Raw genomic sequence first — 24,882 nt, forward strand, 5'->3', positions numbered from 1 at the left:
TATGGCATATTGACACCGTTTTATTTCCCTGGCACCGTATGACTGATATGCTTTTTGTATTTATTAGTGTTCTGATGCAGCGCCATATACTGCTCCCTGCTGACAACAGCGCTTTATAGTGTGGAATTCAATTGAGTTACCCATTGCTTCACTTCATTTTTAGTGCAACCACAGAATGCATCTGGATCTTCCCTCTCTGGAGTCATAGTGAATTAAGGGATGCTACTGTCTTCCCTTGTTTGTAACCATGTACTCCATGTCAAACCACAAAGGACAAATACAATCAAATTTGGTAGAAGAGGTTAAAGAGCTGACCACTCTGCCCCCCTTCTGTGAGCTTGTTACTCTTCTGAATTGCCCTCATAAATCTTCTCACTAAAGTAACAGAGTGCACAAAGCACAAGGGTATTTTAAAGGTTGTCAGAGATGAGATATAAAGTAACTTTAACACCAGTCAGTGAGCCATTGTAAACATAGTATTACTCAGCAGAGGACCACTCAAAGTCAAGGCTGATGCATTGTCACTCTGGCTTGGCACTCTATCTTGATTTTTCTTTTTCCATTTATTTATACAGGCTGTGTTGATTTGTTTGCAACATACACAATTGTGTACATCTAGCAAATCTGGTGAGATGATACGGTAGAAACATGGGAGGATAACTGTGTGAATTAAAGTTGTTTCAGCTACGTGTGACATGTCAAAAATAGAACTCAAAACTCTGAGCAAATTCAACAAATTACATCGCAGTGTCTATGAGTCAGTGTAATGAGTTCCATTAACAGAGACGCTGCAATGTAATTTGTTGATTTTGCCCACTTATATTTGATCTGACATATCACATCCTACAGTAATGCTGTTTTTATAACTGTGTACTTGTATGGCAACCAGTTCAGTAAAACTAATTTCAGAAAAAAGATTCAGTAATGGAGGAGGATCAACTGCTATTAATCCTCAATAGATAAACCTAAATTGCTAACTTAATGCCGACAGTCCTTTATCAACAGAAAGCTGTTAAGTGTAATTACAGTCCTGAGCAGTTGCTTAATTGAAGAGTACAACTCGGCTGTGAGAGAGGACGTTGAAAAAGTATGGGAATGCTACAGTATCTTCCATGTTAAAGTGATAATGATAAATGCAGTAGGGCTGCTCGATTATGGCAAAAATCGTGATTCGTCATGATTACTTAGTTAGTTTATTGTTCTCAAGGGGAAATTCATTTTCACAGATCTGTACAGAGAACGCAACTGTAAACTTAACACATAAAAAAAAAATATATATATCGATATTATTTTGATCAATATACTCATTGACTTTAGAAAAAAATAAAAAATAAATAAACGATTTCAAAACAAAAAGCGTTGTGCCTATGTAGTTCTTCTGGTTATACACAATATAAGCTAAAGCTAACTGAGCGTGGGATACACCCACCCTCCACCGACCTGAAACTGAATTTCTAAACGACAGTTCAGATGACGCTCCGTCCCTTTGAGATTAAATCTAAGAACACATCCAGAACAGTCAACTGGATAACGATTACTTTTCATCATATGTTCGTATACAGTCATTTAGTTAACTCTGTGTATGTGCTCCAGCCTGTAGCATACAAAACACACCTGGACCAATGACAGATGAGCTATGACTCCGTATGTGTGATGTTTTCTCCGCCAGACACTAAGAGCAGGGTCTCAGTTTGTGTGTGTGTGTGTGTGTGTGTGTGTGTGTGTGTGTGTTTGTGTGTGCTGCACGGTGCTTCCGCATGTGTGACAGCACTGTCCCGCCCCTCACACACAGGTCAGAAAGAGATGAAGATGATCTTCTGCGCAGGGAACAGCGAAAATGCATCATTGACAAATGTCTTAATCAGAAACTGAGTTTCTGAATGTGCAAGAGAACCTTTTTATTCACTCAGGAAAGGTTCTTGATGCATATTGTATTTTCAATTACGAGACAACCACAATCATTTTCTTAACCAAACAAAGTTGTTTTTGAGCCTAAACCTAAACAAATCATGACCGTAACACTTAACTCCACAACAACAATGAAAGTGCAAAAATCCTGTTGTCATTTGAGTATGTCAAAAATCATAGTCATCCGCTGTAAAACTGTAAAACTTTACATGAACTGGGAAAGGCTTTCACACCTAATTTAGAACCGTGGGCAAAACACAGTTTAGCAGGTCTGATCTGCCCATTCTGAATTCTTAGCTTAGAGTTTGGCTAACCTGCCAAACTGGCTTCATTTTCTGTTTCCTCGCCGAGTGCACCTTGATCAACACCAATGGCACTGCCAGAAACATTTGGAGGCTAATTAACAAAAATGCAAGTGATCATGTTTCTGCATTTGTTGAATTCAGTAACAGTGTTGGCAGGTAAGTTGTATCTGCTTAATACTCTCTCACTTTGCGTTGCCTACAGGCTCAGAACTGATGCCCAAAGCCCTGTCGACCAGGATCATCGGTGGGATCTGGTGGTTCTTCACGCTCATCATTATATCATCCTATACAGCCAATTTAGCAGCTTTTCTCACTGTGGAGAGAATGGACTCGCCTGTGGACTCAGCTGATGACATCGCCAAGCAGACAAAGATTGAGTATGGTGTGGTCAAAGACGGCGCAACCATGTCCTTCTTCAAGGTACAGTCCAAACAATAGTAGTCACCAGTCATGATTCAGCCAAGATTTTTATCTATTCTCAGGTTTCATATTTAATATAACCTCATTACTGAAGATATTACACAGAAATAAAACAATGTGTCAACCATAATATTGCTAGTGAAATTGATATCATTTTTTTTTTTTTTTACAATGTGAAAACAGTCTTACTGTATCTGGCTCATGCGGATTATACATACAGAAATAATAATGCTGTAAAATTTGTGTTCAGAAATGTGGAAGGTGTTGAATCTGAAACTATATAGTAGGCCCATGTTTCCAAAGAAAAAAAAAATCAATACCATTCCACAAAAGAGATTTTATATATATATTTCCAGTTAGATCTTAATTCCCACAGCAAAAGCAAATTCTTCAGCTTCTCCACTTCTCCACACTGTTTGATGTGTTCCTCCATAATGATTTTTTTATTCCAAAGTTTCAGCGCTTGCCTACAGGGTCTTTGACTTTATTTTATTATTTTGGGTTTTGCTTTAGATGCTGCTGCTGCTGCTGCTGCTGCTGCTGGTGCAGAATAACACATGTAACAGAGTTACAGTTTCTCCGAGTAGGAAAATGAAAACACTGCACATTTTTATTGAAGATAGTCCATAAGTTTATGACATTCAATAGGGAAAAAAATGGATTCTTCCAGGGCATCTGTCTGCCCTAGTTTTTATGCCAACAAAATTTATAGTTGAGCTCATAAATACTGTATGCTTCATTGTTGAGTTTGCTGAATGGTGTATAAACTAGATCCCCCAGCTTTGATTATGTAACTGGGCTCAGGGTTTTTGCTGATATCATGTGCATTTAAAACAATAGTGGTGTCTTGGAATTGTGTTTATTTAAAAAAAAAAAAAAAAAAAAAAAAAAAAAAGGATTTAGTTACTAATTGCAATACAATAAGATTGCTTATTTATTGCATTGCATCCCATGAATATTAAATGCGGTGTAATGATAAATAGTGCGCCTGGATCCAACTCGACTCGTTGACCCATGGAAAAGAAATCAACCTTCAGTTCCTTTGATCAGCGATGTAAAAGGAAGTTATTTTAGATCGTTCTGTGTACTTCTATAAATTGTAGTTGTGATTGTCGCGTCGTAAATAGAAGGAGACACAGGTGTCTAATTACCTCATCAGAGCTGCAAGGCTCAAGTGCCCTCTGCCCCCCCTGCTCTTACAAAAAGGCCTAATGATGTCGACTCAATGAGGCAGAGAAGCATGATAAATACTGAGGAGACCGGGGAGTAGATAAAGGCTTTTCAGATGTATGTAGCCGGATGGATTTGGCCCTAAACTTGTGTTACGGTGACATACTAAATGGTCCACCGCTCCCTCCCCTGACACATGGAAGCCCATTTCAGAAATTTAATGCCTGCAGATTCACCTAGAATTCATAGAACCGTAGTTACATGCAGTATGTAACTTTCATTTTATTGCTTATACTGGCCGGTAACAGCTCAATCGGGCGACCTACAGTGGGAAAAGGAAGATAACTTAGAATAGGACCAAGATCAAAACATAGTATAAATGGATTAAGTTGCTCTTTCAGTCAAAGACCACTATATTGTAGCTGTCTCCAGACATATGCAACTCTACATATGCATTGTGAGCCCAAAAGACTCATACAGTATAATGCAAACTTCTACTAGATGCATGAATTTTCACCAGCAAGCAAATGTATTAGGGATGCCTGGCGAGATAGGCCTGCTGTTCGAGTCAGCATGTCAGCGGTGTAATGAAACGGTTGAAACAAACACGTTGCATTAGAAACATAATCAGAGGTTTGTAGCCACTGCTGGCCATGAGGTTGTCGTGTCACCTCAGAGCCCTCTTATGAGGAGCTGTTGTTTTGTTAAATTGCATATTATATCAAGAGCACCCAAGGGCACATGTAAGCAAGTCAACTGCCTCCAAAGTTTTCACCTACTGCTGGAAGGTTGAAAGAAATTGCTGGATGTGGTTGCATGCCATTTTGCACTCTTAGCAGAGAGAAGGGATCTATAGGGAACCATTCTTTACTGTGAGACCTTTTGGAATCACATATCACTGTGAAGTCACTTTATGACTTCAGCTACTTCTGAGGTTGTAGCCCCATTTGTTTAAATTTGCTTTTGTTTAATTTGTTCGGTTGGTTTTGGTCTTATGTTTATATTTGTTTTTTGTTTTTTTTTTATTATTATTCTTTTATCATGAAGCACTTTGTGATGTCTGCTCTATGTGAATCTTGCCAACACTTGCAGTACATCCTAATTGGTGCTTTTAGGTTTTAATATCAGACTATCATATCACAGTTTTAGGTAACCAACACTGCGCTTCCACTAGAGTTACATATAATAGAGGGCTTCTTATAATAGCATCTTTCACAATTTGAAATGGCTTATAGTCTTTAGACAGTAATTATCTAGGATTAGACATGGCATAAATGTGACCCCCTATAAAATTGCATGAAATACCACATAGCCTGATGCAAGACTAATGGAGAGGCATTCTATTATTGCAGCTTCAGTAGCACTTATGAGAATAGATGTGCACAAAGCTTCAATTTACTCTCCTTTAATCCTGTGACGATGGAGATCTGTAGGAGTAATCACACAAATCTATTTGGTCACTGCCTATAGAATCTGAACACATTCGTGAATGCTGTCAATTGGTCCAAATGTGTCATCTTTGACAATTTGTAATCAGGCTTTAAAAAGAATCCCCATGGGTGCAAAGTTATTCAGCCATTCATCTGCGTGACGAGCGAGATTTGATGGTTAGCGGTACTCCCAGGTTCAGCACTTTGGGTTGTAAAGTTTGAAGGTTGTTTTGTTCATGCCCAAACCTTTCTCAATGGTAAAAGCATTGTATATATTTCAACTACTTTTTTCCTCACATGCAGCAAGGGAGATTGTTCAAATGAGGTTCAAAGGTACATTTTTTTTCTTTCCATCTCTTACAGAAATCTAAGGTTTCTACTTTTGAGAAGATGTGGGCCTTTATGAGCAGCAAGCCAAGCACATCACTGGTGAAGTCTATCGAAGACGGGATTCAGAGGGTGCTGAAGTCAGACTATGCCCTCATTATGGAGTCCACCACTATCGATTACATCACTAGGAGGAACTGTAATCTGACGCAGGTGGGAGGGCTCATCGACAGCAAAGGCTATGGCATCGGCACTCCCCTCGGTAAGACCTGCAAACGACCTGCGAATACATTTGAGAACATCTGAAGTAATAAAAAAAAGAAAGAAAAAAAGAAAAATCAAGCCGTCTTTATAAGTTATGTGTTGCCTTTTGAAGGATGAGTGTGAAGGATTGCTTTTTAGACGCAGCAGGACAAGATGTTTTTTCAGCTACTAGTCAGACTGAATGCCACAACGTGTTTATGAACCTTATTATCACAGAACCCAGCTGGTGTTTCTTCCAAAGTAAAACAGGCCTTATGTTGCTTCCAGGCTCCCCGTACAGGGACAAAATCACCATAGCAATCCTAAGCATCTTGGAGGATGGGCGCCTACACATGTTGAAGGAGAAGTGGTGGAGTGGGAGCAGCTGCTTGGATGAAGAGCGTCGGGAGACAGGCCCCATGGGTATCCAGAACCTGGGTGGTATATTCATTGTGCTGGCATCTGGCCTAGTGCTGTCTGTTTTTGTGGCGATTGCTGAATTCATCTACAAGCTTAGGAAGACTGCAGAGCGCGAACAGGTATGTGTCCCCATAAATCACATACAGAATGCAAATACTATCTTAATGCGATCTTTAATCTGTGGTTTGGATGGATGGAAAATTAATCTCAAATTAATTTAATTACACTCCGCTTGGATTTCAGTTTACTTCACCCTTGATTTTAGCAAAGAAGTTCCTAACCGTGCCCATTTTGTTATGATACTTACCACATAGCCTCTAAACCAAAGCTGTGCTCTATTCATGGCTTTTAGTTCAAACATGTTATAAAAGGATTTGCATGCCTTTAGCTAATCCCTAGGAGTACTTGGCCATAACACTACAACATTTACTTATTTTAAAAGGCATAATTGCAAATTGGAGCATAGAGAATTAATCCATTATTAGTCATTGGAGATGTCGGAATAGCATGAACTCTTTACTGCTGTAAATCACTAATTTGACTCATGCTAAGTGAGTAGTTGCATGCATGCTCATGCACCATACTTGTTACACACTCTTTCTGACACAGCAGCAATAATGAACTGTGTGCAGGCTACATGTGGTGGTGCTGCGATTTGACATTGCTGACAGCCACGGAGCGCACGTGCACACACAGACACTGGCATTAACACAACGTGAATGTAATGTTCTAAATGCATTTTGCTCTCTTTAGACTGTCGACACTCTCTGCTGTCAGAACAATTTAAAGCTAAGGCATTTACCCCCCGTCCCTTTCCCCTCTTCTCCTTCTTGCTCCCCTCCCCGCATCCTCCCTTTTCGCCCAGAGGTCTTTGTGCAGTGCCATGGTGGACGAGATCAGACTGTCGTTCACCTGCGAGAGGCGGGTGAAACACAAGCCTCAGCCTCCAGTCATGGTGAAGACGGATGCAGTGATCAACATGCACGCCTACAACGACCGACGACTCCCAGGAAAGGACAACATGAGCTGCAGCACTGGGATGACTCCTGTCTTCCCATGACAATGTGTTCCCCCCAGGCCAAGAACCTCATGAGCAACGTGTCAGGGGCAGTGCCAGAGACTAGAGACAATGGCATAGATGGGATCACCAGATACACCATTAACCACAGTGACATAGGGACACTAACAAAACATGGGCAACTCAAAATGGCAGCATCAGCCACACAGGTATGACAACATTCACCACTGTAATCCTAACCACAAGAGGGAAAAGAAATATTGGGGGGAGGTTCTGGGAAAACGGTACACCCAAATAATCAGTTTGAAGTCTGATGTTTACGTGCGCAACACAAAAACACAAGAAAATACACACCATTCGAGGAATCCTCAATCAGTGAAAAGACTGAGAATTTTATTGGACTGAAGTAGGACGAAAGGCTTTGATGAGAATGGCAATAAATGACAGATATACAAGAGGACGAGGAAGAGCAGTTTTCATTGGAAATCAGTTTTGCCACACATGAAAATTATGATACCAAGTTCTTACCTTTATCCTGTTGATTTACACAAACTCCTGAATGGCCTTTGACAGCAGAAAATAATGTTACCTCAAACATGTTGTCTAGGCTTAATGGTTACCTTTGAGTCATGAGCTGCAGGATATGAGAGCGGATCTTTGGAAAGCACGGTTCACAGGGGCATCTACAATAACCTGTAAGAATACTCTGTTACTGGTGGAAACCATTAGAGAGCCACAACTGTTCAGCAGTAAATTCAAGTTTGACGAAGTTATGATGTGTAATTAACTATACGGTGGCACACAAGCAAATAATCATTGATGCAAAACAAAGCTGCAACGGGGAGACATCCATATTAAAAACAAGAGATTCTGCCATGGACTACTGGATCACAGTGTTTGTGGGATTAGATTTATTTGACTAGAAGTACATTTTATTTCAAAAATGACTTTGTATATGATATAATTCTAATCATTTAAATTGCCAAAGACATGATCATTCAACAGAACGATATACAGACCAGGGTGAGCCAGTCATTTCATGTTCAGTGCAAAGTAAATTGGAGTTGTTTAAATGTGACTACAAAGGGATCTTACCAACCATGCAGGGTAATATGTAGCAGGATAATCGTAGTTTGCACAGTCACAGTACTGTGTTAGTTGGTGTTGCAAAACACCGCCCCTCAAAATATTACTATCAACACGGTAATGTAAAAAAAAAAAAAATCAATGCTAAAAACATATAGTAAAGAAGGCTAACAGATGAACTTCCTGATCCAGTGCCTACATTAAAAACATTAATTTGGTCCTCTGTAATTTCAAAAAGCATAATTACTGAAATGTTGAATAATCACATGAAGTCTTTTCAAACATTGCATCAATTAAATGGTAGCAGGGTATACAACGGAATGGATGGCATTAGATTGGGTATTCGTGTTTATATATTGGCTCAATAAAAGAAAAAAAAACAAGTAAAAAGCACGGAGGCACAAAGGTAAGACTGTGACCTTAAAACTAAAATGCATTTTTTCAGTGCATTTAATTGTGACATATTTATCAAACTGTGTGCTGTTCTTTGCGCTTGTGTGGCTACAGCACCACTGAATGTCCCGAGTACTTCTGAACACATTTTTCAACAATTACTTAATTTTTCACTTGATCTAGAGGCTTTTGGCAGGAAACCGGTTGTTTTTGCATTATGAGTTTTTATGAAAACTGGCCAAGGAGTTGGTTTTAAATAAGAAAACATGTTCAAAGTTATCTCAGACCTTTTTTCTTTTTTCACTACCTGATGTGAACAGAGTAATTCCATACTTGTAGTTTGTGAACGTGCTGAAAGAATGTGGTGAGTAGATGGTGAATAGACAGAAGACAGATGATGATTTTGTGTGTTCCTGTTAATGCCTATCAAGTAAGTGTACATCTTCAACAAGTGTCATGCTGTATGAAGATTCGAGGAGTCTGTGAGCTGCTGTCACCTGGGAGCTGAACAAACAGCAAACCTCTGTGAGGTTTACGTTGTCGATAAGTCGAGACAAAAAAAAAAAAAAAAAATCTTAACTATCTATGATTCAAGGAAACTCCAATCTGTAAAACTTAGCATTGGTTTGGTAGAGATTCACTGTATAATCGTTTATCGATTCCCTTCTGCAAAGTAGAGTATGTAGATAAGATCAGCAGGAGAAAATGTATTTTGCTAAATTTATACTGTTATAAATGAATTCTGTTCACAGTCAAATATGTTATAGATGATATTTATTTCATTAGAGAGGTCACTTTAACCTACTTCCTCACTTTACCCCAGTACCACAGCCCCAAAACTCTGTTTATTTATTTAATGAAAACGCATTATATTATGGTGTATTGGATTACTGTCATCCAGATGGGAAAAATGTATGTAAATCCTCTTTTATGATGGCTAATATATTTCTACAAGGTGAACATGAAATGGAAATGTTAAACTTCCCTGAGAATTTAGGGGACACTCCCTTAGAGTAGGGTTTTATCTTATGTAACTGGACCTTTACTCCTCTTGAAAATCCAATTAGGACCTGGTCTAAAGTATGGCCGCAGCTGATACGTGGTTATACTGTATTACTGTTACCCTCATGTGTACTGTAGCTTTTCATGCAGGTGATTCTAAGACTCAAGTTTGCTTGTATTTCACTTCTGTAATATGTGAAAAGAATTGAAAACGTCATAATCAAAATTAGTTGGAATTACAACAGGGTTTCTGATTTGGTTGATTCAGTCAGTTTGGTTACTGAATATATATATCTTTTTATAAATTAATGTGAATAATAATGTCATTTTACACAAAATTGTATGAAATGTGAGAGAAAAGTAATGCAAAATGTAAGCTACATAACCTGTGTTCCATTAGCAGTGTGTGAGTTTTGATTTTCCAGCAGTCATGACGGTATGCCTTTTATGGACACCTTTCTTTTCAGTTGCACAGCTTCTATCATTTGGCAGAAAACCTCTCAAACAATACGATAAATATGTTGGTGCCAACCAGGGTTTTCTTTGTGGACATGCAGAATTTCTATGAATATAGTTTTTGTAAGGTTTTGTAAAAAAAAAAGGAAAAAAAAAGATTTTCTTTTCCTAGTAACTGTATGTGTTAATAGAACATTAGAATAACCGGCATCTCAGTAAAACATGGGGATTCAATTCAACAAAATGTTATAGAAAAGCTACTGAATTATTTTCTTTTTAACACACTGTGAATAATTCAATTGTACAGTTTGCTGTATGGGTTATATGAAGTTTTAAATAAAAAATACAAACTATTCATATCTCCTCTTGAGCCATGGGTTGATTAGTGTTGTGTCGCCATGCTACACCTGCTTAATGAAGTGAGGTTAAGTATTACCATTTAAACAGTTTACATTAAGTTAATTATTAGCACTGGCTGAATCGTAAAACCCATCTTTTATGCTGATTTCCAAATGACCAGTAACATTACTACATCAGTATGTGCCATGATTATTAACAGATTGTCTATCGGCTATTGTACCAGATGTCAAATACGAGAACATCGTAATGCATCGTACATGTTAACTTAAAAGAATACTTAATCAGCAATATTATTAGATTCACTGGATATTCTATATTTCCAAATTACTATCTCTCCCCAAAACAACTTGCAGAGTTTTTCACCTATTCGTGTCTAGGAAAATATCCCACCAGTTTACAGAGAGACAGACAGTTCTGGGTCAAACAAGTCTTTCTGATCCTAAACATGGATGCCCACAGTTTGAAGATTCTAGTATTACAGTTCAGTACGTCCAGGTGAACTTTTGTGACTGAAATCAACTACAAGGACACATGGTAAACAACATAAACCCAGACTTGGCAAAAAGCTTTCTATAACAATAACGATTAATATCCACAGTGTATTTTGTCACAGTTATTATTCAGGTGAAACAAAGCAAAACAGACAATGATATACTGTTAGATAGATCGGAAAGTAGCTGCCTATATCGGCAGCAAGATACAGGTCAGTAACTGGAAAATGCACATAGGAGATCTGTGCGTTGAAAAGCACAAAAAGAGGAACCTTTGAAGATCTCTCAAAAGGGTTTCAAGTTAGAGCAAATGATTGAGTACCATTAAATCATACCCAGGGAATGGATTTTTTTTTTCTTTTTTCTTTTTTTTTTTTTATCCATCATCACATTACTAAAAAAAGAAACGAGAAAAAGTACATTTTGCTGGGTGAGAGTTTTTATACTGGTTCTTTCTTTGAAATCCATAAATACAAAGCAGTATAGGCTGTGCTCACGTGCAACAGTTGCTGCATGGTGAAGCTGCTCAGGTCTCTCATGTAAAACACAGAGCACTGCAAATCTAGAGAGTGGGTAGGAATAAACACGAGCTTCAAAACGGTGTTCATGCATGAACGCGTATGCGTCGTGACGTGAGGTAGCCAATCGACTGCGACAGGGAGAGATTAACCTTGCTGCCGTCGCGATGGCAGATGCGTGTGTTAAAAAAGCAAGGGAAACCCCAGGCCATGGCGTTGAGGAGCAACGGGTGCATAATGAGCGATGGGCAGGGGCCTTGCGCCTAATGGGAAGATTTATTATCTCTCACTATCAATTAATCCCTTCGGACAGACCGGGGCCAGCAGGAGCGCATCAGGAGTATGTAAAAGAGAGAGAGAGAGGCAGACAGAGGAAGGATGGGAGCCAGCCAGATGAGGAGAGAAAGATGTGAAAGGACATGAGAGGTGGAAGGGAACAGGGGCAGTGGGGAGAAATGAAAAAAGATGGGGTGAGAATAGGAAAAAGCCAAAGACTGCAAGGGAATGATTTGACGGTACTACCTACAACAATTTGAGAACTATGCAGAGAGTGATGGGAGAACAATGGCCTAATGACAAAGTGAAGAAAGAGGAACAGTTGGTAATATGACATGAGAAATGGAAGACAGTGCAGGAATTAGATGAGATAGAAATAAAATGAAGAACAAATAACGAGTGAAACTACAGTAGAAAAAGAGAACTCAAGAGATCTATGCGAAAACTCAGCGAACATAAAACAGAATTTGGAAGACTGATACAACACCACCAGCTACTTTGTTCACGTTTTTAAAGATTAGCTATATGTTCGAGCTGAAAACACTGAAATGGACCGGCGGGGCAAAAACATAGATAACAATCTCTAGAAGTAGGTCACTGAATATAGACTTTTAAGAAATTAGGCTTTCTGAAAATAAACTACAGTTGCTAAATGGATTTTAATGAAAAGAATTATGAATGATTCTATTCAAAGGCAGTTGTATGTGGTGGTGGTCAATTATGTTAGAGTGGCTTTTAAGAAAAGGGAAATTTTTCTTTTTTTCATGATTGAAAGTCTATGTTTGATTTAGTGTTAATGGGCGGCAGCCTAATGTAGAACCATAAACTATTTATCCAGAGTGGTTTTATGTAGTGTTCCTCATGTTGTGAATAGCTGAGGCAATGAATGACATTAGGATTTTGCAGCGGAATTACAGATTCATTCTCGTGTCCTCAGATTTATTCTTACATATTTCACTGTACTGTATCGTATGTACTATAAATAAGGTGCTGCATGGGCAAAGTACAACCTAAAGCTGACCTCAAGCGTCTGTGCCATTATGGAGGCTGCCTCGGTCTGTTGCTCATGCACGCTCATGGTGGATTTCTCACTCTGATGGCACATATCCAGACCAGTGCTCTCTTTGATGACCTTGACAGGGCCGTCGGTGGGTGATGTTCTGCTTGACACTCCAGGGTGATGTGCTGGAGCCCGATGGCTGTGCATCATCGACCCATTTGGGGGTGAATGAATGCCCGACCTGTGCCATGCCCATCTCTGTGGACCCACTGGGTGAGAGGCCCATCTTAGCTGAAGCTGCACCAGAGGATTGGCTTGATAGGAGGGCCAGTGTGCACTGAACCTTATTATAGGCAATGTCATCATCCCAGAAAACTGAATTCCCTCCAGGAAGCGCAGGATATGTAGCTGTAAAGGATGCAGCTAAATAAAAATTGTTCTGGAGGAATGAAGGTAGATATCACCTTCAAATAAAAGAACAGAGGGTATTAAAAACTGGGGCATGCCAAGTGAACTTATGAAATAAAACCCTGTTTTTGATACTGTGTGTAGTCTGCGTTGTCAGCAACAGCCAATTTATTTACATTCTGTAATTAACTCTCTATATATAGTCATTTTGAATGTTAGTGGTGTAGTCCACCAATCCTGCACTGTATTCAAATATTGGTTACTCTTCTAATGCTGCATCAGAGCTAATGCAAACCAACCTTTTCTTACTGCTTCAAATTAAAAGCATTTAACTGGCAAAAATAGGGCCCATGGGGTGGCTTTTATTGTGAAGCAATCACAGGAAACACAATGTATTTGTCATTGAACTTAGTGCTAGTTAGACTGTGACCTGAAATGTAGGGATGGGACGATCGTCCATCGCCAATGACGGATAGTCACCCACCAAACAAAATAGCCGTTATTGTTCGTTGTCAAAGCATTGCGAGTTCACAATTTACATCAGAAAACATCAAACGCGAGTGCTGTTCTTGAACACAATCCGATAAATTCGTTCTGCGAATCAGCATGTAGTGTTCAGATCAGAGGATGCAACAGGGCGGCCACTCGGTTCATTTCGATTTAAATTTCGGCTCAAAGTCATAAAATCTGTAAAGATGGATACTTTTGAGCAGCTGAAGACAGAACAAAGGATTTGACTTTATAGCGTCATTTGTGAGCTTTTTTTTAAGTACTGAAAATGGCTAAATGTGTGTGATCATGTTCTGGATAATTCTTTATTGAATTTCATTTAAATTGCAGTCTGTTAAGAACACACCTCCCTCATTGTCATCGTTCATCGTCATCTTTCACTGTAGACATCGTCATATGCCCGACCCTACTAAAAAGTATCTACAAAGTAAGACAACCATTTTCTCTGCTTTTTCGTAAGCATATCATTGTTCATTTTCACCAGGGATCAGTCATATAGAGCTGTGTGATGAAGAGCTGCGGGCGACAAGCTGCACATGTCCAACTCCTCAGCAAGGTAACATTTATGTTTAAATTACAGCTCATGGACTCGTGCCATTCACACACAATCAAAATTAACTTAGCCCACATGCCAGAAGAGAAAACCAGAAACTCATCACATGTATATAAGTGATCCAAGTCAAACGTCGAAACTATATTGACACTGATACATTTTCACTTTCATATGTGGGCAATGTGCCAGAGCTGGATTACAAGACTAATAGAGGGTCGATAGCACTGTCCATCCCAATAACATTAAAAAGGATGAACAGTTAATGAGTGTGTAATTACAGCACACCGTACTGCTCTAATGAAGTGGTACCACAGTGGGAATACTCATGCATATTCTCCCTTCCATAATGAGCTTGGCATTACATGTATCGTGTTTGTACAGGGAGACACCATATGGCAGAATGTAGGAATGAGAGAAAACCATTGTTTATTCCAGACGCCATCTCTTTCATTGCAAATCACTGACACCACCAGTATCAGGGTTTTATCTTCCCACCATCATGTTGAATTATCCATTTGACTTAAGGTGAAATAGCCTGATAGAGACATTGCCCATGAAATGCCTTAGTGACTTGCTCTTTCTGTTCTCTGTCTTTGACCCTGATAATGACTAGAATAGAGGCTTTTCATGAATATAAATATAAAACTGGATGAAAGGCAATTTTCTCCAGTGCACATAAAATAACACTCTTGAACATTTAATGCAGAGTAGTGTTTGTCAAGAAGGGACTGTGCTTTTGCAGTTTAATATCACGTTGTGCACTCAGTGGCCACTCTATTAGGTTCACCTTCAGTTCATTTACGTAAATCACTCACTCCTCTAGGGAGTGAGTCACATGTAAATGAAGACTGCGCATACTGTAAAGCTCACACACGTGCTGCACATAATGCAATACCTACATGCTGTTGACTTTGAAAAAGGAATGATTGTTTATTGCCAGTATCTTAAGCCTCAGCAAGAATTACGCAGCAGACAAAACACATGCAGTCAACTGCAGCACTGAGGGCAAGGGTTCATAAGGTGTCAGAAAATTATAAGACTCAGTCAAGCTGACAAGATGGGCGACAAGTACACTAGGAATATCACGGTGCAACAGCAATGCACAGAGGGCATTTCATTAATACACAGCTCAATGAACCTTAACATTGCTAGGTTAAACAGAAAAGTAGTTTTAGCTATAATGGTACAGTATGATGGAGCAATGCCCCATGTTGATATATGCAATATACAATATGACTCCCTCTGATTGTTGTAGTGGCAGTGGTGTTGGTGGTGGTGCTGTACTGATAGTGGATTGTTTTAATTCCACCATTACATATCAATAGTTTATCATTTTAATGGCATACTTTTCCTAAATATTGTTGCTTATTATGTGTATCTCTAACTTGCTTTTGCAAATGGATATTTCAAGTGGTATGCAGAAACTATATTAAAAATCCCAATCACAGCTAATGCCAGGCAAACATGGAAGATGGTTACAATCGCATATGCAAGACATAAAATCTACATTTACACTTAAGAGTATTGATATTTATGTGGCATTGTAAATAAAGGCATTACATAATTGCTTCATTTTTTTGTAGTGGAAGGCATGAAATTTAATAAAAGCAATTACACAAAGAATAGTTATACAACAACAGCATTTTTCACCAAGTTAAAAAGCAGACAGGGATTCCAACAGCCTTCATAACCCACAACATTCATTTTCAGTTTTGCTGAAATGTCAACAATAAGTAACTGGGATTTTTTTTTAAAGGGTGCAGATTTGAGGTGATTTTCACCCAGATTATAGGTCCCCCACACATCCAGAGATTGCTGTGTTTTCAGCTGCAACAGGACTAACCATCAGCCCATTGTTTGGGCTGATGGTTAGTCCTGTTGCAGACCAGCAGGGTACCTTTGAGATGAGTTGGTTGAAACAGTAGCACCATGAATGTACTTAAGAAAATGCTAGATATTATCCTGTCAACAAAGACAGAGATTCCCTTGGAAGCCTCTTGCCTCTTGATGAGTACATGCATTGAATAATTCAGTCTGTTCTAGATGAAACAGGAACAGCTTTGAATCATTGTCAATGCAAAGCAATTGCTACTAAACTTCACCTAACAGTGTAACACTTGTTGCTTGAAGGAGGTATTCCAGTCAGAAATGCAGCAGCTATTACTTTTTTTTTTTCTCTCCATATTTACATCGGTAGGATTAACTGTGGCTGCTGCTATTGCATTCCTTTCCTGTAAATGGTATAGATTAACATGTGAACTAGTCTACCAATGGCTGGTCAGCTCTCTCTTCTGGTGAATCTGCAGTCTGCTAAATACAAGTATGTTTACAATTGAGACTTACGAGTTACAAGCCAGTGTATTGAGTTGTTTTACATATACAACTTAACAGTTAGATGAACCTAAGTTGCCTTGGCTCCGATTACCTAATAAAATTGCCACACTGTATTGTTTTTGTTTTTTTTTTATGTTTGGATCTGCTGTGTAAAGCAGGTCTTTCTCATCATCAAACAGGAACTCCAAACCTCTTTGCTTGTTTCTACCTGAGGAGATACTGTCAGTGTTTTATCCCAAGGTTGCCTGCAGCCTACAGCAAGGCTGTTTGATGTTGGCCCAGGACCAGATTCCATTCAGTTCCAGAGGGGCATGAAGTTCACCAGCAGATAATTTGCTATTCTCTATCAGACTCCATCCCTACATTTCCATCCTTCATCTTGGGAGGTTGCCAATGCATGCAGCAATATTCTTTCATGTAAACCTCACTAAAATTTGCTTACAACATGCAAAGAGTGCTTATGAAAAAAACATCAAGACAGTACAGAGGCAATATTTACCATTCATGGTTTGAATTATCCCTGACCATTACGGATGACTGGGTTTGTTCTGGCTTCTCTGCACAGGCTTTTCACTTATGGGCTAAAAGTACATTTCAAAAATTGGCTCCCAGCAGCCATCCTACCTTGGCATATTCATTATAATGACTTTATTATGGAGACTTTCTTTTACTACAAGAGGGTGAGGCCAATTTTGCTTTACTAGTGCAGAGAGGAAGTAATTATTCCACAAGCTACATTCAAGTGTGTCTTTTGCAAAAGCTCTCTTTGCCTCCTTGGTAAAACATTATAAATCCCTCGTGATGGAGGCCAGACAGACTCTCTTCTTTCTCATGTCTCTCTTCTATAAGAGGACATTATAAGGCTTGTCCACAGGGAAGGTCCTAGAGGGTGTCTGACTAGCTGAGGGAAACTTTATGGGCTGTGAAGGCCAATTTGAGCAGTGTGCAGATGGAGTCCAAAACCGCCTTGTCACCTTCCTCCCTCTGTCGCTCATCCCATGGAAACGTTGAAGGAAAACGGACGATCACCAAGCCAAAACAAAACTCCTGTTCAAAACTATGTGACAATTTGAGAGGTGGTGGCATGGATTTGTGTACCGTAAACAGCTCATTAATATTAAAATAAGGAAGTGACAGTTGGAGGGAACTTGGCATACACCTCTCTTGGCATCTTGCATGGGATTTCAAGTGATGGCTGGGTGCTTTGTTTAATCCAATATGTGGTGGTTAAAGAACAGCTGTTTTGGACCTCTACGATGAAACCACTGAAACCTAATATCTACTGTGAATTTTACAGCTAATTTTGCATCTGTTTTATTTTTGTTTTATATCTCACATTGTATTACAACTCTTTCTCCAGTTATTTAGACAAATCAAGTTCTTTTTTAATGGTATGTTGTCTTAAAACTATCTGAATGATAATGAAACAATTTGTTCACTGTTAATTGGCTGTCTTTTAAATGCTATTCTGATGCACATCCATTCAGTGTTGATTTTAAGTCTTTCAGATCTGGCCTCTGTATAGGATCTTGGCAGGGTTTCCCTTGTTTCAGACAGTTAACTAACATCGCCTTATGCCACACAATAAATATGCAGCTCAAAATGAAGCCACACACTGTAGCTGTAAAGTGCGTGATTAAAACGTGTGTTGTACTTTCAGTATTTATGGCGGACGACTTCCGTTGTGCTAGACTGGTTTTAATATCCACACAAAGCTACAAAGATGTTCATGTGAAGCCACTGAAAATAACAATTTATGTCCCCCCACTGTTCTTTATTTTTCCAGCTCCTTATTGCCTGTGTTTATGAGTAAGGCCAAATGTAAAGTCATATTTAATTACAGAGCATTATAGCTCAATGAGGCTTTGTTAATGCAAGCTAGTGTCTCAGATATAAAAGATAAAGAGGCAGCACCTGTAACCGAGCATAGATGGGACAGTGTATTACCTTTTTTTGTCAACATGGAATAACTGAGTAATTCAATTTATGAGTCTATTCACACCACTGAATTTGGAGATATAATGTGTTATCTATAACTCTGGGTACAATTAGATGAAACAGTCATTTTTGTGGGTATTGCTGATTTGCTAATCGAAGGCGATCTGAATTAATGTGTGTCAGGAGCTGGACCTAGAAAGCTGCTTACTGGAATTTGTCCAAGCACTCAAGTCATACTCTGTAATAAAGAGTCTCCAGTTTTGAGTGAGGACTTGGGACCCCCACACTGCATTCCAGTTCTTTTTCCTGTTCACTTCTCAGACTAAAAGACCGTTAGGAAACGCCGTTTGGCATGAAACGAGTGGCACGGGCTTCGTTGGCAGTTTGTGCCATTGCATATGGGAAGTCCTTCAAAGTCAGCCATCGTGCCGCAGGCAGCATTCTAATGAGGTCATCAATAACCTGCAACAGCTGCTCAGAGAGAGAGACCTCATCTGTTGGCTCGAGCCACCAGTGACTCTGCTGTAACTGAACAAACAGCTCCAAAATAATGAGAGGTATTCTATGGAACATGCAGCCATGCTCGACTATCAACCATTAATGGGTGGAAAGAAAGCAGATTTAAAATGTGAAAGGAGTGACAGTGAATGAGAAAGCTATGAGTAAATCCCTCAGGGACTGTCACTTAGTCCACTGTGATACTTTTGCTAGAATGAACCGCACAAAACAAAGACATGGTAAACATGTCATCCTTTACAAAGGGTGCATCTACTTTGGGCCAATCAGAAACAAGTAAACAAACTGTAGTGCCACCCACAGGCATCTGAATTTCAAAAAATAAAAGCACAAAAGATTAGAGACTCTTCATTGTTTTCAACAACAGAGCCACACACATATTCACAAACTCAGCCACCGGATTCTGCCATTCTGCTGAAAATACATTTAGGAGATCTCAGGTATTGTGCATTATGTTGAAAAAAAATAAATGTGCTAAGTGGAATTTTGAAAATGTGGTTCGCAGAATCTGAAATAACATTACTGATGGATGGACGCAGATAGACCAGAAGAGAAACGAATGAGGGCCAGTCCACAACCTTTGCCATTGTTCATCAGTCTACCAGCCTAAGAGCAGTTTGGTTTCTGGTGTCTCGTTGCGAGCTTAGAAAGACAATCGTGACGTTGTGGTTTTGATATTGGCAGCAAAATGTGGATGAATGGCTTCTCCAGTCTTCAATTTCCTACCCTGAAACATGTCAGTGTCAAGCTTTAGCCTGTATTGGTTTTCTGCAGTATTGGTTTTCATCATCATTGCATGGTTGACCCCTCCTTCTATCTTCTCTCTCCGTCTCTCTGTTGGAGACACCATGAGCTCATCTATTTGTGTGACATTTGCAGCATGGCACCAGTAACCTAAGGACTCTCTTTATGCCTCTGTAGCTGTCAGAGGAAAAACAGCAATCTCTCCCTCTCTTTCTCTCTTCCTCTGTTATGGATTTAGCCCACAGTTCATTGTTGCTTGGATGAAGCAACACTAAGACTCAAAACAGGTGCAACTCTGCTTGACAGTAACAAAATATCTGCCAGCCTACTTAGAGAAGCCTTTCTGGGGAATACTGTTCAAGTTTTATGAATGTCTAGGTTGCACTTACAGTGAGACAACACCCAGTGCAATTCATACACTTGCCAGGAGTACATGTGCTTAGAGGCTGTAGGATTTTTAGATTTGCAGGTCTGGACATATTTACTTACAAGCAGAGGGAGAAAGGCCTGTGAGACATTTTCTGTTTGTATTTTAATCTTTAAAAGGTTTTGACAAGTAAACATTTGGAGGCGTACATTATCATCACAGATAGGACACTCATGGTTGATTTTTCTAGTTTACTGGGTTCAATGAATTGTTCGTAAAAAGTATATGTAATTCTGCCCATTCCTCCAAGTCAAAGTAGACTTGAAATTGTGCAATATCAAACTGTCTAGTCCTATGAGGTCAAATGGATGTAAAGTAGCTGTGTGATAAATAAACAGTGTAAAATGAACTTAGCTGTGTAATCCTAATGGTAATGGCGCTCTTTAAGGTGCTTAGAGATGTACTTTACTTTCTCCAGAGATGCATTTTCAAGTCAAATGTGGACCACACCTGCCACTGGCATTATGTCTTACGTGTCCCAGATTAGTTGTGTGGTACCATATACTGTATTTGCACCTTGCAACTCTGCAACTTCTTTGATAAGAAGTTTCATCTATACACAAGCAGGTCTCTGCTCCTATCTACTATCCATTATAGAGCTGTCAGTGCACCATGGCAGGGAGTGCAGTGCTTTTAAACTAAAAGAGAGGAGATATTCGATTTGCCATGACTAATGTTAGTTCCTATCACACCCACTGATAACTCCCACCAAGTTTCTAACAGTGCCACAGGTGTTCCACGCACCTCTGGCAACGAAAACACCAAATATAGACTACTGGCTGAATCATCAGTTTACAGGAATAGCACTGTAGGAGTTTCATCTTGGGTAACAAAACAGAGAGCAGTTGTAGTAATTAACTGGAGCGCTTACAGTAGTAATTGTTTCAGTAACATTACAGAGATATGAGACTCAATGTTTCCCCTATATGCAGCTAACAGCGGCGTTACTGAAAAATTACCACCACTGCTGATTTTTTTTCTGAGGGTAAGGAGAGGAATGGAAAGGAGAGGAGGAGAATGATCCATCTTATCTCCTTTAAAACTAACATTATTTTGCACTACAGACGCTTCATATCCAGGTCGATTCACTAACCTGTGAGTAATGCATATAAACGAGAAACAAACACCAGGTAGACATCAACAATGGAGCAAGCAACGCTGATCGCAGATTCAGGATTATCATTCGCCCAAAAGGAAAACAGTCCCGTAACTTCATGTGAGCATTGCACAGTTAAGGTTACAGAAAATGCACTCAATTGAGTGCAATATGCAAAGAAACACATATCTGTGAAATGAACAACATTTGGAAGATCCATCATGACACAAAGATAGTATGTGCTCCACATGCACCAATTGTTTTCTTCTTCCTGGAGGCGGGCTTTGCTATGCGAGAGGGCCACTATGACGTGCAAAAGCTGTCAATCTCCACGCAACTGACAGGTTTTCTCACAGAGAGATTAATGCTACATATTAAAGCTGTCAATCAATCAATTAATGTCACATATTCAAGTGAGTGTGCTTCACCTCTGCTGCTACAACTCCATCCTCTGGGAAACACTGAAATTACTCTCTGTAGTAAGTATTATTGATTCACTTTGCATTTACCATACAGCGAATGCAAACCAACTCTAGTTCGCATTAGTTTGAAATGCACACTACAGACGTTACTACACATGGGTTTAGTTGCCCGTTTTAATCCTGTTACTTTTAAGATCAGACTCGAGGAACAAGATTCATCCTTGAATGATGAGTGGGCCTTGCTCTCACGTTGGGCAATATGAATAAAATTTCTGATAAGCCCCTTTTTTCTCTGTAGTTGTGCCAAGAATGTCTCATATGCAGGGGGAAGTAGGGAGGTGGCGGAAGGATTAAGAAGAGGTTATATCTGAGGCTCTCTTGCAGTCGTTCACACTAAGGGTGGCGGTACAGGTTCAGCAGATGCTGCTGGAGCATGGCCACGCAGTAGAAATGGAGGACCTGGCTAATTATAAGAAAAGCAGCAGCTGACAGCAGCCTCGCCACAATGCTAATATAAAACCAAAGAGTTAATGAATGAAACTGGATTTTAAAATAAATGCATGCAGTCTTCTCTTAAAGCACATTCATTCAACACATATATCTGCTATTGTGCTGTTAAACAATGTCCATTTCTTTTGAGCATTTAGACACTCCTCACCTCCATTCTCTCACTTCTATTGTAATGGTTTTCTTGTATTAATGTACCTCGTCTGTCAATTAATCATCGTGATTATACATTTATTTACCTAATGGAATCTACTTAGCCCTGCCAGTCCTCTTCAAAATGATGTATTGCCTTATTGATGGACTGATTTCTGTAAACTGCTTGTGTTCCCTTAATTGTCCTTATTGATTCATTTTCACTATCTTGTCATAAATGTCTCCTTTATTTAGCCTGGGCATTCATATGTGCACGTGTGTTAACAGTCATAGGCCCTTTCAGCAAGGCTTGGATTACTGATTACCTTATCATAAGGTGAAGCAGGATCGCTGTTTTGCTGATGAAATCTGATAAGTACATTTGGTAGCAGTATAATGCAGGGAGCACTGCAGTATTTTAAGAATACACCTGGCTGCAGCAGTGAGAGGACACTGTATACGTGGATGAGACATGGGACGCATTTGAGTAGGTAAGAGCTAGTGTAACATGCAGTCTGACCTCTCCTTGTCCTCTCTGTAACTTCAGCAATAGTTAACATCATAATGCTGCTATTTATGGCACCTGTTAAATAAGGCAATATCTCAGGATCGATTTTGCTGCCGCTTGCTCTCCCCTTTGGCACTCTCTTCCAACACACGCTGGATTTGATAACTCAAGCTCTATTGATTTTTCTATAAGCAAAAATAGTCTGCACAGAGGCATAAACAAAAAATATTGGTTGTGTCCACATGTTTTTTGTTTTTTTTAAAAGATCAATATTTAAATGTTTTTGTGTCATTTGTGTTGGACATAGTGTAGTATGTACACTGTATTTACATATGTATACTGTATATTCATATATGCATTGAAACCATATTTACAACTGATGCATTATTTCTCCTTTGTCCATAAAAGGACAAAAAGAAAATTAAAAGTCAATCACACTTGATAAAATTTTACTATAAAGGTCATGTCAGTTTCTGGGAATATACATAGAGCACAACTGAACATGTGTAAGCCATGACACTTGGAAGGGTGTCAGTTTTCCAACTGTAAGATTGTCTTGTATGCCACATATCATGTTGATTCGGGCATGAAGGGAAAATGTATGTTTGGGGGGGTGAAGCTGATTGTGAATCATGAGATGATATACAGGGAGATAGCTGCCCAGACACAAATGGAAATACATAGTATGCAACAAATGCAGAAAAGGTAATGGTAAGGTTGTGTTTGGAAAGGTCTTGGGAGATGGAAAAAAAAAAAAAAAAATAGTGAGGGAGGAAATGGAAAGAGAGAGACCATAACATTCAAATGGCAGATTGGGATCTAGCTTCCTGAGTTGGGGAGAAAGTGACAGAGACTAATGGATTTCTGTGCCTGGTGTGATTAAGGGGCTGTACTAAACCTGAGATAATGTGCTGATATCTGCTGGGAGCTGCTTGACGCAGGCTGATCATAATCTGTGGACCCATGACAGTCGAGAAGCTGCTCACCTCTCTGCAGCACTCAGCTGGCCCTACATGTCCGGTCTGGATATGTCTGAAGAAAGAGACCCATCCTCTCCATCATCTCCCACTATTGAAATAATACATGAAGATTTGGCTAAATGGTTTTATGGCTTTAGCATGATGGATCGCAGTTCACCATTATATGTCATGTGATGTACAGTGCAAGTGTAGAAACTGTTCTATTTTTGTGACGCTATTTAAGCATCAAAAACTTGAAATACCACTTGTTAAGAACTGGCAAAGCAAAACTTAAAATTTCATGGCATAAACGCGGGCTGTGGTGCATTAAACCTTGCTGATGTTCTTATGCATGGTCCTTGGGCCTTACTGTGCCGTTGCGCATTTTAATTTTAATCTTAATCAATGTTCCGTGCTCTAATGAGAACACTGGTTTTTACACGCTTGTTGACCTGCCAGATCAGGATGTACTAAATGTGATCAGAGTCTTATTAGCCTTGGGAAGGTAAGCACTAGCCTCTAACTCCATAACAACTCCAACCAATGCTGCAAGCCCTCGCCATGTCGGAAATACCACAACAAATATCTTTTTTTTTTTTAATATAAAAGGAATGACGCTCTTTGATATCAATTTAAAAAAGGCCACACAAATCACGAGTGGGACTTCAATGCAGCACCTGCGGAAATATGACTCATCAATTCATTCCATACTGTCATTACTACTTAGCTGGTCCTGTGGGACTCCTTTACTGCAGAATAACAAGTCTCTGCATCACAACAACCATATGTCCAGAGTCTCCCCTAGGAAGACGCCTCCGGCTACCCACATCCCGTTTCCTTCTTGTCAGTTTCAGGCAGCAGACGCCTGACAGCTATATGTCCCACTGCCAAGATGGATCAGGATGAGGCACGTTGCTTCCTAATCTGAATAAAAATCCACAATAACAGTGTGAAGTCACCGCTGATAAATAATGTGTGTGATCTTGTGAAAACTTCCGACTTAAC

The 24,882-nt window shown here is 39.5% G+C and overlaps 1 protein-coding gene across 1 annotated transcript in view; it reads left to right on the plus strand.

Annotated features, from left to right (window-relative positions):
• grik3 (glutamate ionotropic receptor kainate type subunit 3) overlaps positions 1-7,341 on the plus strand; it is a 92,218-nt gene extending 84,877 nt beyond the window's left edge. Inside the window, exons 13-16 of the mRNA XM_022764229.1 lie at positions 2,416-2,633; positions 5,597-5,822; positions 6,092-6,342; positions 7,089-7,341. Of these exons, the coding sequence (XP_022619950.1) occupies positions 2,416-2,633; positions 5,597-5,822; positions 6,092-6,342; positions 7,089-7,283 (890 nt within the window). The 3' untranslated portion in view covers positions 7,284-7,341. The remainder of the gene's footprint in view (positions 1-2,415; positions 2,634-5,596; positions 5,823-6,091; positions 6,343-7,088) is intronic.
• Positions 7,342-24,882: the final 17,541 nt, after the last annotated feature.

This window comes from Seriola dumerili, unplaced genomic scaffold, assembly GCF_002260705.1.
Source record: "Seriola dumerili isolate Sdu_G_001 unplaced genomic scaffold, Sdu_1.0 BDQW01000533.1, whole genome shotgun sequence".
Taxonomy (NCBI): domain Eukaryota; kingdom Metazoa; phylum Chordata; class Actinopteri; order Carangiformes; family Carangidae; genus Seriola; species Seriola dumerili.